Source organism: Camellia sinensis, chromosome 3 (genome assembly GCF_055761805.1).
Source record: "Camellia sinensis isolate YWXY chromosome 3, ASM5576180v1, whole genome shotgun sequence".
Taxonomy (NCBI): Eukaryota; Viridiplantae; Streptophyta; class Magnoliopsida; order Ericales; family Theaceae; genus Camellia; species Camellia sinensis.
The window spans coordinates 49536546-49552006 of record NC_138963.1 but is presented as its reverse complement, the minus strand read 5'-3'; the positions used below and the strand labels follow the sequence as shown (position 1 = coordinate 49552006).

Here is a 15461-nt window from a genome sequence, read left to right as displayed (position 1 = left end):
CAGAATGAACCGAGTGTGGTGTTAGGGGCTGTATGCAGACTAATCCCCAACAGAGTATGGGCTGTGCGTTCAGTTTGAGCAGTGTGTTGCTTGGGCTGTTTTGCTATGAGGCCGTTTGGTTATCTGATCATTACAGTACAAATGCTCGATTTTTCAGACAACAGGTCAATTCCATTCACATTGAGGTATAACATGATGTGATGCGATGCAATACATGAGATATGTAAATGTAACACTTTTTAAACAAAAATTTTGCTCATTTCATTATCTTTTTCAAGTACATAGCTTTGAAAACAAAAATCTGCCTGCGGCAGTACAAGGTAATCTAACTACCAGCAAAGAGAAGGAAGAAAAAAGAAAAAAAGAAAAAGTACAAAAGAAGAAGAAAAGCAGCAATCTGGATCATCATCAGTAGTCTCGGGCCCGGGGATCTGTCCTCACCCTCTTCCTGGACGAAGGTCCAGGGGCATCGTCATCAGCATCGCCATCTGAGCCTGAGTCTGAGTCGTCTCCAGCCTCCTCAGATGACCCGGACTCATCATCATCATCATCGTCATCATCAGGGGTCAGCGCCTGAGAGCTACTCCCGACACGAACACGCCCCACCCTGGTATGGGGACGTACAGCGTCTCCACGCCCTCCTCGAGTAGGAATAGGGGGCCCAGCCGGAGCGCCACCCACCGGAGGAATCTGGAAGAGAGGCTGAAAAGCACAAAAGGCAAATACATCAGAATGCCGTGAGCAGTTTATCAGTGCAGAATGCAGTGTATGAGTACAGTGTGTGAATGTCGTGAGCAGTTTATCAGTGCAGAAAGCAGTGTATGAATACAGTGCGTGAATGCCATGAGCAGTTTATCAATGCAGAATATAGTGTATCAGTACAGTGTGCAAATGTCGCGAGCAGTTTATCAGTGCAGAATGCAGTATATGAGTACAGTGTATCAAATGACGTGAGCAGCTTATCGAGTGTTGTGTTGTGCACCAGATTATGTGAAGCAGCTTATGAGTATGGTTTGAGGCCGTGATCAGAAGAACATACCGGAATACTATAGAGGGCCAGGAGGTCGAAGGTCCGCTGTAGCATCCCCATCATGGAGGCATTCAACTCCAGGGACTGCCGGGTGTACTCGGAGGACGCCTGCAAAAGTATCAAAGGCATCAGTATTCTGCGGAATATCAAAATAAACTGAAATGAAATGACAATGCAAGACGCAAGAGGAAGTAGTACATACCGGAGGTGGTAAATCATAGAACCCGACCAACTCATGGTCAGCCGGAGGAGGAGCAAAGGGAATCTGGTACGTCCCCCCACCCTGCCCTCGGCATGTCAGTACCGTGGGTAGCGCTAGCCAGCTAACCCCCTGACCCCTCCGAGGTTCGCTCCTGCCACGGACACGAGCCATCCTCGACGTCCCCGCTCCCGCTCCCGCTCCAGCTGCTGGCGCCGCTGGCCTCTCCCTCTCAGCTCGGCGACCACCGCTCAAGGGTCGCATAATGTAGGTCCGGACGTACTCTGTGTAGTAGCCCTCGCCTCTGTGATGCTCTGCACCCCATCCGACGGTGTAGTCCCTCATCTGCTCAAGGGAGAACCCCTCTGTATGCCTTATATGTGTAGGAGGTGGACCCGGGACTATCTGCTCCGGAAACCTAGGGTCTGAAGCAAGAAACGCTCGCCCAGGTACCAAGCTCGACAGACCGGGCCCTCTAACAGAATCCGGCAATGGGCAGTCTCCTCTACGCCCTCGTAGTGATCCCTCACCACGGCTGGCAACGGAGCCCAAGGCCACCATGTGATCTGAAAATGAAATGCAGTTTGTTATCTATCTGTTATCAAACATACAGTGCTAAGCGAAGCCTAAGTAAAATTCTAAAGTTGAACATACCTCCGCGGCGGTGATGGTGTCGATGTAGCGGCGGAAGAAGATAAAAGACTCCCGTGGTCTCCGCACGCATCGCACATCAAAGCGATGAGAAAAGGGAATGCCGAGTGGGGTCTCCGCATCAGGTACTGGGGCAAGCCTGGGAAAGTAGGCATACACCCACAACTGCAGAACAGATATAAGTATGACTATCAGATAAAGCAAAATATAGAATAAAGCGGAAATGGCAGAGCCGTGTGTTGTGCAGTGTATTGTACAGAGTATACAGTGTGTGCAGTATACAGTCAAAGTAAAGCAGAGTATATGTGTGCCGCGTGATTAGTATATAGTCAGTGAGAGGCAGACCGTGGTGTATGCAGTGTACAGAATACAGAAAACATGAAGCAGAAATGTAAAAGAGGAAGAAGATGTACCTCCCAAGCTCGCCAGTAGCCGCCAAGAAGCTGTCCGCTGAGGCGGGAAGAAGAGCTCATGTAACCATACAATGTGGCCAAGCCTGCGCCACCCCAGTCATAGTGGCGGATCCGCCTGACATCCACCAGTGCGCTCAACAGACATAGAGGCACGGTGTTCGCCCGGTCGGCGAAAAGAGTCGTCCCAAAGAGGAACATGATGAAGCCCCGCGCATACTGATCCACCTCCTCTGGGGTCATCTGCGCTTCCTCCGCCAAGGCTGGCTGAATCCGGAAATGGCTCTCAAACCGAGAGTACCCGACAAACCCTGCTCGAGTGAGGGGAGGCTGAGTGCCGAGCAGGTACAGCTGGGCGGCGTCCCAGTCACCCATATCGGTGTCGAAGGGGGTCGGATCACCCCCTACCCCGATGCCGGTGAGCATCGAGAAATCATAAGGGGTCATCGTCATGTCCCCCACAGCGGAGAAGTGGAAGGAGTTGGTGGTATCCCACCACCTCTCCACTAAAGCGGCAAGCAAGGGCCTGCAGGTCGGAAGCCGGGAGAGCCCCATGCAGAAGATGTCGAAACCGGCCTCGTCGATGATATGACGAACCGCATCTGGAAGCTCTAGGTACCAATCCCGAGCGACGATATTCCCATACCCGCGGATGGTATGGGAATCCCCCTTTAATCAAAAAATAATTGCGAGGCAATAATCAAAACACAGTTTTAAGAAGCATACAGGTATACAGCATGCGTGCATGTTTTCAAATTCGAACAGACATCGGGTGCCGGTGTACTTACAGTGAACTACAACGTGTGATGTGTCAGCGTGTTTGAGTGGTTCAGGGCAAATACGGCATGTGTGCATGTTTTTAGACTCAAGCAGATACCGGGTACCAGTGTGTATGCAGTAAAATACAGTGTGCGCCGTGTGTTTGGGTGATTCAGGGTCAGTGCAGTGTGTGTACACGTGTAAGTTTCAAAAAGATATCGGTTGTAAGTTTGTTTGCAATCAACTACAGCGTACAGTGTATCGGTGCATCCGGGCTAAGCAGTTAGAGAACAGGATCGACTAATGGCAGTTATGTTCTACATTGCGGAAAATAATAAAACAAAAGAAAGAATGTTACCTCGGAAGCGCCGAAGGACAGATGGGAGGTAGGCTCACGCAGGAGAAGCTCAGGTGCCACGCCCCTCTCGAAGCTCCGGAACTGGCGTAGTCCATCGGGGAGCATCACATGAACCGCAGGCCTGTAGGTCTCCAGATCGAACGACCGGATATGAAGTGGCAAGGGGTCGGCCTCGGGGTCCATCTCGAGCTCTGGAGGGGTCCCGCCCTGTGGAAGATCGTCCGCCATCTCGAAGAGAATGTGAAAATGACCGGAAGACGAAAAATCCGGGCGAGAATGTGAAGAGTCAACAAAAAGTCAACCCCGAGGAGGGCCGGAAAAGGCCGAAAAAGCCGAGGTGCAAAAAAGGCATAGATATCGAGAAAAACTCGAGGGAAACAAGCCCCGAGTGGCAGAAATCGAGAAAACAACACCGAAATGAAATTTCAATCGGTCCAAAACGTTCGAAACGCAAGGGTGAATGCGAATCGAACGACGAAACGGAGCCAAAAACCAAGGAAAACGAGGAAATAAGGCTCAAAAAATATCTTAGAGAGAGAGAGGAGGAGATTTCGAGCAAGGGGAAGTGAAGAAAATAGGGCTAGAAGCCCTATTTTAAAAGACCCGTAGCGAAATGACTGAACTGCCCCGATACAGGGACTTTTTGCCGGTCGGCCACACTCTTTGCCGGTCGGCAAAATAGTTTGCCGATGGAAACTGTATGATGACCGATGGATGGCCGGTGATTCATTTTGATGGCCGGTGGACATCCGGTGGTCTCCTATAGTGGTTTTAGAGCCTCTTACACCCTTGTTTGAGTTATGTGTGGGGTCCAGGGCCTTTAGTGCTCAAAACAGTGTAAAACGGTGCATTTCCGACGCTCAACCGGCCTCCGTTTTGACCTCGAATCGTGTCTTCTGTGCGTGGCACTCGAATTCGTGCAAGGCGTATCCTTTCCGTATCCTTTTGGCTTTTACGAAACTCAAAAGTTGCCCCATGTGCATCACATGTCAATCGCACTGCCTTGTGCATTTCAAATCAATCGCACTGTCTTGTGCACTCGCATTGTCTAAATGCATCGTGCTATTTTGCGCATCTTATTGCATTTTTGCATGCATTCAATCGCACTATTTTGCGCATCTCATTGCATTTTGCATGCATTCAAATCGCGCTATTTTGCACATCTCATTGTATTTTGCATGCATTCAATCACGTTACTTGCGTAGACTGCATGTTTTATTTGTGTAGACCGCATGTTTTGCCTGTGTAGACCGCATGTTTTGCTTGCGTAAACCGCATGTTTGCAATCAATTTCATTACTTGCGTAGACCGCATGTTTTATTTGCATAGACCACATGTTTTGCCTGCGTAGACCGCATGTTCTGCTTGCGTGGACCGCATTCTTATGTTCAAATTCATTACCTGCGTAGACCGCACGTTTATGATTAATCACGCTACTTGCGTAGACCGCATGTTTGCAATCAATCCATAGACCGCATGTTTTGCCTGCGTAGACCGCATGTTCTGCTTGCGTGGACCGCATTCTTATGTTCAAATTCATTACTTGCGTAGGCCGCACGTTTATGATTAATCACGCTACTTGCGTAGACCGCATGTTTGCAATCAATTTCATTACTTGCGTAGATCGCATGTTTTGCCTGCGTAGACCGCATGTTCTACTTGCGTGGACCGCATTCTTATGTTCAAATTCATTACTTGCGTAGACCACACGTTTATGATAAATCACGCTACTTGCGTAGACCGCATGTTTGCAATCAATTTCATTACTTGCGTAGACCGCATGTTTTATTTGCGTAGACCGCATGTTTTGCCTGCGTAGACCGCATGTTCTGCTTGCGTGGACCGCATTCTTATGTTCAAATTCATTACTTGCGTAGACCGCACGTTTATGATTAATTACGTTGCTTACGTAGACTGCATGTTTGCAATCAAATTCATTACTTGCGTAGACCGCATGTTTTTGTTTGCGTAGACCGCATGTTTTGCCTGCGTAGACCGCAAGTTCTGCTTGCGTGGACCGCATTCTTATGTTCAAAATTCATTACTTGCGTAGACCGCATGTTTATAATTAATTACGCTACTTGCGTAGACCGCATGTTTGTAATCAATTTCATTACTTACGTAGACCGCATGTTTTGCCTGCGTAGACCACGTGCTCCACTTACATGTCTATGCCTTCACAGCATTGTTATGCTTCCCGCTTACTTTGCGTTGTCACGCATTTCTAAGTACATTAATATGCGTGTTGTTAATCACATTGTACCTGTTAAAGTTTGTTTTCTTTGCAGGCACGATATTGTATGTACGGTTCATTTAAGGTTGGTGCAACCCGACGAACCAGACAGGTATGGTATGCTCCGAGTGAGCCATATCGAGGGTTTTTACGGTCTAGGAGACCCTAAATCCTCTGAAGGTGCAAGTCTTTCGGTGTTTGTCGTGCTCGAACGACTTTTGATGAGTTGCATTATACATGTATTTCAAGCGACTCGCATCGTCGCATATTCAAGTTCACGTGCATCTCAAAAGTCGCGTGTTGTCGCGCATTCCATACAACATGCATTTCATACATCATTTGCATTTCAAAAAAAAACAAACAAAAATATATAGTTGCATTGTCTTGCGCCATCGTAAATAGTTGCATTGTCATGCATCATTGTAATATAGTGTACATTGCATTGTAGCTTGCATGCATTCACTGCATCACCTCCGCCTATGGCTCGCGCCTTTCCATGATTGAGCTTGGTCTGGTATGTGCCCATACTTTTCACGTCGAAACATAGTTCAGAAGACCGTTCTATGTTAGACACGGCTTGTATGTGTACATGCCTTGCTTAGGCAAGATTTGGTTTGGCCCTCAGGCCATATCCATTGTATCCATTTCCATTCCATTGCATATTTGTAGATATTGCATTGTAATTTGCATGCATTCATTGCATCACCTTCCATTTATGGCTTGCGCCTTTCCATGTTGAGCTTGGTCCGGTATGTGCCCATACTTTTCACGTCGAAGCATAGTTCAGTGGACCGTTCTATGTTAGACGCGGCTTGTACGTGTACATGCCCTTCCTAGGCAAGATTTGGTTTGGCCTGCGTGCCTTATCCATCGTATCTTTTCCATCCCAGTGCACATTGCATTGTAATTTCCATGCATTTATTGCATCACCTCCGACTATGGCTTGCGCCTTTCCATGTTGAGCTTGGTCTGGTATGTGCCCATACTTTTCACGTCGAAACATAGTTCAGTAGACCGTTCTATGTTAGACACGGCTTGTACGTGTACATGCCTTGCCTAGGCAAGATTTGGTTTGGCCCGCGTGCCATATCCATTGCCATTTCCCCAGCATTTTCATTATGTATTACATTGTAGTGTAATTGTTGCATCTAACATTAGGATCATTGTCCTTTCCCCAGTGGGTCGTTTCCCCACCTTTGTCATCCTCCCCAATACTTGTTCTTGTGTCTGTCTACATTACTCATAGTTCAGTTGATCATTCTATGGTAGACAGACTTGTTACCTCCATCAATCTATTTGACATAGGTGTGGTTTCGAACCGCTCATGATTGGATCATGATTTAATTGCTTTGCATATAGTTTGCATCGTTTCAATTGCATTGCATTTTCTTTTGCATTGTTTATACATAGTTTTGTATATATTGCATATCATTTTACATTCATTCTTGCATTGTCATGCATGTTGCTAACAAATATTATACCTGTTAAGTTTGCTTTTTTTTCAGGCACGATATTGTATGTACAGTTCATTTGAGGCTGGTGCAACCAGACGAACCACACAGGTACTGTATCCTCCGAGTGAGACGCATCGAGAATTGCATAATTCTCTTACATCCTTTATGCATTTGTAATGTAGTTGCATTGGTGTATGCTAGCTTGAAACTGTCGCATGTGTGCTTCATTACATCTTTCTTTGCATGATCATAAGTTATGTCCGGCTCTGTGCATTGTCTTGCATCTTGCCCCCACCTTCGGATGCATATCTTGATTGTCTTGTATGTTTGTTTGAGTCTTCGGCCTTGTCAAAAATGGGTCGTCTCTGGGCTTTGACATTCACTCCCGTCATTGTTATGACTTTCGAGTTTTGTCAAAGAGGGGCAACTGTAGACACCCCATTTTTGACCGTCCTCAAGTCTTGGACGTCGCCATTGGAACACTTGGTGATTACCCTTGTTTGTGTTCGTCTTGAGTTCCCGGAGGTCTCGGTTGCGCGCCTTGCCTCAGGACCTCTCGACTCGACCGTGTTGTGTCTGGTTTTGCACCAAACACTTGTGTTTTGCCTTGGAGGGGCAGGGAAGGCCTTGTGAGGCATCCCCGCACATCACCGGCCATGGCTTGAGGCCACCGGCCAGTGATTTTGGGCCATCGCCAATGTATATTGCCGTTCGGCACTCTTTGTTGCCGGTCAGCCATTTATTTTGCCAAAATGGCAATTTTGAATGGCCGATCACTGTTCATCTACTTTTGGTAGATATTTTGTGCCAGCTGTTATAGCTGGCACCCATGGAGGGATCTCTCTCTTGACAAGCTTATTTGACAAGCTTTACAAGAGAGAGCTCTATAAGAGAGAGTCTCCTCTCTTGGATTTAGGGTTAGAAAACATAGTTAGAGAGCTCTGGTTTTAGGTTAGGATTTATATATCTATCCTATCTCTCTCTCTCTCTCTCTCTCTTGAGCTTAGTGTGTGTGTTTTGTCTTACTTTTGCTCACAAGCACCCACCATCACACCATCCCTTGGAGCTGAGGCCTCTTGAGGGTTGTTTTGGAGGTTTTGAAGCTAGTTTCAGCCTAAATAAGCTGCTGGAGCTCCATTGTTGAAGAGGGTCTTCAAGGGTAAGAAGCTTGCTCCTTTTTACCCCTTTCTTGCATTGTATTTTTGCCTACCTTACAACTGTTTTTGTGTTTAGTGTATAACATAAAAAAGTTCTGTTTTTAGGCCCTCTAAATAGTTTGTTTAGAGTGTTTTGTGATTTGAGGTTGTTTAACCCCTTTTGAGGCTTGTAAAGCTCCTTTTTGTGCCATTTTGTGTGAGCTCCGGGACCATTGAGTTTGGGCCTCCTCACCACTGAAAGCTTGAGGGATTTCAGAGGTGGGGATGGTGCCTTGAGGTCCTAGGAAGGAGAGGGCCACCCCCTCTCCTTGTTGTCCTTGAAAAGGACCATTTTTTGGCCTCTTGAGGGAGCACCATGTTTAGGTTCATGTTGACCATGCCTCAGCTGATTTTTGTGCTTATTATGTCATAATATGCCTCTGTTTTTAGTTGGTTTTGGTACACCATGCTTGCTTAGCATACATGCCTTGTAATGCCATTTTGTTACCTTAACATACCTTAGGTTGTAAACCATTGTTCTAGCATGTTTTAGGCTTGGCTTTGTGAAGCTTTCATGTTTGTTTTGCCATGATTAAGGTCTGTCCTTAGTTGTTTGGATCAATTTTAGCATGTATTGCATAGTCCCTTTGCATTTTGGCTTGTTGGCCTTAAGTGTGTGATTGTGTGGTATGCATTACTTGCATCATTTTCAGTGGTTTGGGACCACTTGCCATGCTATTTCAGTCCTCATAACATGCTTGCATGCTTGCCTCTTGATGCTTCTTTGATGCTTTAAAAGCTTGCGTTGAATGCTCCATGTTTGGTCTCTTTTGCATGCTTCCATTTTTAGGATACTTGGATGCCATCTAGGTGTTCCCTTAGCATTGTTTAGGTCTGCCTTGAACATGTTTTAAGTCTTCTTGGCCTTGTGGGGCTTGGTTGGCTTGGCCATGGTTTAAGTCTCCTTGCCTTGCCTCAAGTATTTGGACCAATTGCATGCTTTGTTTGTCTCGTTTGCTTGGTTTAGCACCATTATTAACCTGATTTTCAAAGCTCGTGTGCATGCCATATGTCCATGTTTGCATCCTCCTAAGTGTGCTTGGGGATTGCATCTTTATGCCTAAGTGTTGGTCCTTGTATACATGCATGTTTGCATGCCATTAGTCCTTCATTTTTGGGCACTTTGGCCACTGATTTTGGCTTGTTTGAGAATTGCCTAATCATGTTTAAGTCCATCCTTTGCTTGTTTGCATGCTTGCCTTGCATATTTGCTTGCATACTTGCATAAATGCGTTGCATTGCCATGTTGCATCCTTAGCTCACATGCCTAGGTTGCATTGCATTGTGCATGCATTGCCTCACCTCTTGAAGTGAGTCACGATAGAGGTAGAAGCCCCTTGGTTTGACTATGTGCATTGCATCTCATTTGAAATTGAAATGCACACTTGATGCTTTGGGCCATCACGCATTGAAATGCGCGATTGATGGTCCGAGAACCAAGGACCATGTCCCTTTGAGTCATAAACATGATAAGGGATATGGTTGGTGCATACATTGCTTGAATTGCATTGCCATGCAAAGCCCTATCCTCTGCTGCTGTCAAACAGATTCTGCAGGAACTTTTTGCCGATCGACTGAACAGAGTGCCGACTGGCAATCCATATGTGGCCGATGGATCCATTTTTGGCCGATCGACACCAAATCACAGCCGATGATGATTCCCTCCAGCCGGTGGCATTCCCCAACATCCAGTGAGCACATCCTGAGACTTTGGCAGTCTTCAAAGAAGCAGAGCAGGGAAAACAGAGGCAGCTTGTGCATGGCAGTGGACTTCCGAGCAAACCCGAGCATGCGTGCATTGAGCCCTCTTCCCGAGGCCCTTTTTTCTTGCTTTCTTAAATTAATTAATTTTTTTAATTAATTTAGTTGGTCTATAATAATAAATTAGTTAGGATAGTTAATTTATTATTCGAATTGTATTATTATTTTGGTCCCTCCGAGCGAGGGCGAATTTGTAATAAGTGTGGGTGAGTGTGTGTGTGTCTTCCAACCCCCACTTATTTCTCCCTTTTACTCACCTGCTTTTATGGTTAGTAATAGGTCATGTTTAATTTAGCATACCTCATGCTATGCATGCGTGCATCATTCATCAGTATTGCATGCACTGGACTCGGCACATCGTGCTAACTGCATCGTATTTCAAATCTGACTTGAACACATGCTATTTGTGCATTTTCACATGTCATTCATAGACTAGCCGAGCCTACTCTAGTGACATTCCGTATGCGTTGCATTAGACATTTAAACATGGACTTGGATCATGCATTGATTGCTAACGAGTTCTTTGTTTTGGCACGAAGTACGATGTAAGTATTTATGCTTTAGCATCCTTACATGCGTATGAGTGTTGCCGTGATAGCATGATTACCATGAGGCTAGCTGCTTATGTGATATAACTGCTTGAATACCTGTGGGTGAAGGTTGGATTGTTTGAGTTGGAATAGCTCATTGAAATCCGTGTTTTAGCCTACTTGCGAGTAGCAAATTCTAAAACATTTTTCCAAAACAAACGGATATGCAATGCTTATTCCCAAATTAGGCAATCTAGTCTATACTTGTTTGCTGTGCGCATAACAAAGTAATTCTAAGCTAATAACCGGAATAAGAACACATAACGCTTTCAAAAACGGATATCACGGTTAGTAGAGGCCGATCTTCGGATCGGGCGAGAGGGGGTGCTCATAGCTGACCTTCCCCAATCGTACCCAAGCTCCCGAGCCGAGGCAACTTTGGTGATGACGGACACGTGGCCTTTGGCACCGAGTCAGGGTTTCCTAAATTCCCCCATAAAAAATATTTAGGTTGCGACTCTGTATTTGGCAAAGTAGTCCATGTTTGGCACTTCTTTCAAAAAATCTGTTTTCTCAAAACGATCTGCCGGATTTGAACTCTTTGGTTCAGATTAAGGACCGTGACACAAATCGAGTCCGAACTATAGCGGGGTCCCTCGCGGACGTGCTACACTGAGCATTTAAGTGATTTATCCCTTATGATCTGTTGCAAAAATTGTAGGCCTCCCAATCATCCGTGCATCTTGCTAGAGTGAATTAAGTCAAAGAACATGTTGCCTTTGAAAATAAAGCACTATGGTAGTTGACCATCATTTAACAAAAGCATGTGTTTTCGAATGAAAATCTCATATCTAAAAGGATATTGTTTCGAATGAAAAATTTTAATGAGGAAAGACTATATATTTTTGAATGAGAAATTTCAAATCATAAACATATTTTTTAAATGAGAAATCTCAGATTTGAAACATATGTTTTTGAATAAGAAATTTCAAATCTCAAACATATTTTTGAATGAGAAATCTCATATCTCAAACATATATTTTTGAATGAGAAAACTAAGATCTGAAAACTTAAACATATGTAAACCCTAGGAGAAGAATCGATGGAACGAAGAGCTTGAGAGAGAGAGAGAGAGAGGGAGAGAGAGAAAACGAAACTGAGGTTGTAGACGGTGTCCTCACCTTAGTCAACAATGCAGATGGTGGTGGCGGTGGAGCTTCAAAATCGAGAGAGAGAGAGAGAGAGAGAGAGAGAGAGAGAACTTCAAAGTCGAAATCACTGTGAGATTGGATCTGAGATGAAACCGAGCTGAAGAAGGTTGAATTGTAATCTCTGAGACTGAAGGGTTTAAGGAGAGAGCGAGCGATCGAGTGAGTTAGTGAGTGAGAGATTTGAGGGATTTGCTTCTCTAAGACTCTGAATGTTTCCCAGATTCAAAATGAGGGCGCAGAGAGAGAGAGAGAAGGGTTCTGATTCTCACAGAGCTAAAGAGAGGGGGAGGAACATTATTGTAACACGTGAAGGCGTTTAAAAAACGACTTCTATTCCTTAAACGGTACTGTTTTAATCAAAATAAAATGTGACGTTTATAAAACGTCGTTAAAGGTTAGAAACAGTGGTGTTTAAAAAAACATCGCTAAATAAACGCCGCTAAATTCTATATTTCCTGTAGTGATGAGACATTTTGTCTTGTTGGCTATTTTAGCCTATTTTATCTTTTTGTGAATTTTTGCCCAAAAAGCCAATTTTTAGCCTTTCCCAAACAACGCCTTATTTTACATAAAAAGCACAATGCCATGAACAGTAATGATATAGCAAACTGCCTCAAAAAAATTTAAAAAGAAGAAAGAGTAAAAAAGCACACCATATTTAAGACTCCATTTTGTCCCAACTCCAACTTCCATGAGTGCCAATCCTACATTAAAAACGTTAATATACTTAGAAGCCCCTTATTGATCATCTGCAATATTTTTAAGATTTGATTTATTTACTATTTTCATTTTTTTAGTGACTGCAGAAATTTTGATAACTGTGATAAGTTTAAGATTTAATGGAAAAAAGATTTGTAATTATGGGTATCAATTTTTTTTTTTGGGTGCAATCTAATAATTTTCTTTGTTATGTAGTGTACAAGGAGAGACTGAAAAAGATATATATTATTATTATATAATAAAAACAAAAACGTTTTTAGGTCTATGAAGTCAAAACTCCAAACCTAATTATTTTAACATTTTGAATTAACAAAATGTAAAATTACACATGTCATAAAATCATTGGCTCTTTCATTTTAATTATAATTATTGGATTCTTGATTATTATAGTAATATATTTCAAATTTCTTAATTACTATCGTCCAAATTCAATAATTATGCTCCTTTTATCAATATAAAAACATTTTTCAAATTTTATTAAATTGCAGCACTTTTGACAATGGAGACAAGTAGATATTTAAATTTTAGAAGAAATTGCACTTCAGTGTAATTTTTTTTTTTTAAAAAAAAATTGCAAATTAGTGGTATATATGATCAATTTTAATAATTAAAATTATAAAATTTTTCACGAATTTATAAATATTTGTAAAAACACTACCAATCTACAATTTTTCTTAAATTTATAAGCTAAAAATCAAAACAACATTAATAGAATACGTATCAATAGCTCTATATGTTGGGATAACCTTGACATTTAATTTGTATTTTCAAAGTATAACTTTTAATTAAATCTTTACCATAAGATAATATATATATATATATATAAAAATTATTGATGATTCATACAAGATGCATTATATGGTTAAAAAATCAAATTATTCTTTACAACTCACATTTATTCATTCAATTGTTTTAAAATTTGTCCATTGATCAATTAAAATTATTTTTATAAAAAATTATTTCAAACTAATTCTTTAAAATTTCTACACATTTACATTATTTAAGAAGAATTATAATAACAATGTGTAAGAATTTCAGAGGGCCAATTGCATTTCTAATCGTCCTTGATAAAATTATCAGTATTTGATATTTATGTTGTAGTTAGTATAATCTTTTTATTTGAAGTTACCTTTTGCAAAATGAAGCTTATTAAAATTACATATTTAGCCTTAGGGTTCATTTGGGATGTGGGTTACCTTTTTGGCTATTTTAGCCTGGGGCTAAAAAGTCTCATTTGGCATAGGTTTTTTTTGGTTTTTTGATTTTTGTGAGAGAAAAAATGAAATGATTATGAGTTGGATGTGATATTTTGTCCTATTTAGCTAAAATAACATATTTTGTCCCGTATGCCTATTTTAGTCCCAACCTTTATCCCAAACGGGGCCTTAATATGTTAATTAACTATGTGAGTGATTTTCCGACCACACTGCCCAACTCAGTATTCAGCTGGAGAACACTGGCAGAATAGATGACACCTGGCTAACCTGTAACAGAAAGAGAAGATTTCGGCGGTGGTTTCGACCACTTGGGGGCACTCCGACGATAAAGTCAGTATATCTCTCAAAGATAATCAATAATGCTAAACTCAATGCTCAAGAGCACAAAATTGCGTACCTTAGACCTACGGGGGTGCCTCTTTTTTATAGTTACCTCAATCCTAATCCCACTAGAAGCCTGACTTCTATAGATTCCTATTTAGTACTTACTTGGGACTCCTTCAGAGATAAAGATAAACTCTCTAAGAGCTTTATCCTTATCTTGGCTAAGTCTCCTCTTTATTCTAGGACTTTTGTCCCTTATCTCTTATCTCGGATTCCGATATCTTTGGAGATAACCTCAGCTTGACTGAGATCACCTCGGCGTTATGACCCTGCCGCGTGGCACCTCGGCTGACACATTGGCGTCACCTTGCCACGTGTCGGTACTCAAAAATATATCCCCACAACTGCCCCTAGGTTCTATTATCTTGGTATTTTGAGGTGATGAAACCTATATCACTCCTTTTTTCCAATACGTCAGTTTACAGTATCTCAGCCGAGATCATTATTTTGGCCGACATGTTTTTGTTGAAGAACAAGAACTTCAAGAACCCTTTCACGCGTATGAGCTGTTATATACCATAACTCAACCGTTTCTAGCCACCCGTTTCTTTCTTACTGGTTCGTACCTGTGACGCGCCTGTAAGTTGTCTCTCTCTCACGTGCGCCGTCTGACGTATACGTTCTTCTAGGCGTATTGATTACTTTTTGCCGCTATTTTCATTTTTAACAAAACATCTTCTTCGATTTCTCCCTTTCACCTTATTCTCATTTCTGAAAAACTTTTTCTCTCTCTAGCTTTTCTCATTTATTCTATTGTTCCAGTCCCCAAGCTCTGCAACTGCCCTCTTTCTTCTTCCTGGTGAAGCTTTAGCCGTCTTGTTACCTCTGTAACCATCGTCCGACTTCGGCAATCCTTACACCGGCTTTACGTTTTCTGGTAAACAACTGTTCCTTCTTATTTCAGATCTTGATTATTTTCTGGAACTTGTTGTTAGTACTACTTTATTCGAATATTCAATTTGTGAATCTAAATGTGTTTATTCCATGATTTGGCCCTTGCCCATATCTTGAACACACGCACTGTTTCACCACTCCCCTGTATTTTTGCCACTGATCTTGGCCCTATATTTCTTGTATTCTTTATGCTCTTGATAGACCATCTCTGTTCTTGATTTTGAAACTCTGTTCTTGTTTTTGTGTTCCAGATCTGTGCCTTTGATTTTCATCTCCATAGTTTTAGGTTTGGGATTTGTTTGTAGAACCCACAATTTAGGGCAAAACTAAAACATCCCTTACAAATTTTTGTACCAGCTCAAACCTAAGTTTTTGCCGAGGTCCCAATAACCCTTTTTTTTTTTTCAGAAATCCGATTCTTTTAACTTAGGCCGACATTATGGGCATGTGGAAA

General features: G+C 42.6%; 1 protein-coding gene across 1 annotated transcript; it reads right to left on the bottom strand.

Annotated features, from left to right (window-relative positions):
• Window positions 1-224: 224 nt before the first annotated feature.
• LOC145820993 (uncharacterized) lies at window positions 225-1749 on the bottom strand. The gene is made up of 3 exons (XM_082917626.1): window positions 1233-1749; window positions 1040-1138; window positions 225-702 (listed from the first exon to the last, which is right to left on the bottom strand). Exons 1-3 carry the CDS (start codon window positions 1572-1574, stop codon window positions 409-411), a joined length of 735 nt encoding a protein of 244 aa, XP_082773752.1. The 5' UTR covers window positions 1575-1749; the 3' UTR covers window positions 225-408.
• Between the last annotated feature and the right edge of the window lie 13712 nt (window positions 1750-15461).

What these genes read in the sequence shown, in the direction of transcription:
- LOC145820993 (XM_082917626.1), bottom strand. Translation starts at nt 1,574, where the DNA reads ATGAGGGACTACACCGTCGGATGGGGTGCAGAGCATCACAGAGGCGAG. An exon ending in TCTATGATTTACCACCTCCG is followed by an intron (nt 1,139 to 1,232) that starts GTATGTACTACT and finishes ATACTTTTGCAG; the next exon opens with GCGTCCTCCGAGTACACCCG. An exon ending in TGGCCCTCTATAGTATTCCG is followed by an intron (nt 703 to 1,039) that starts GTATGTTCTTCT and finishes TGTGCTTTTCAG; the next exon opens with CCTCTCTTCCAGATTCCTCC.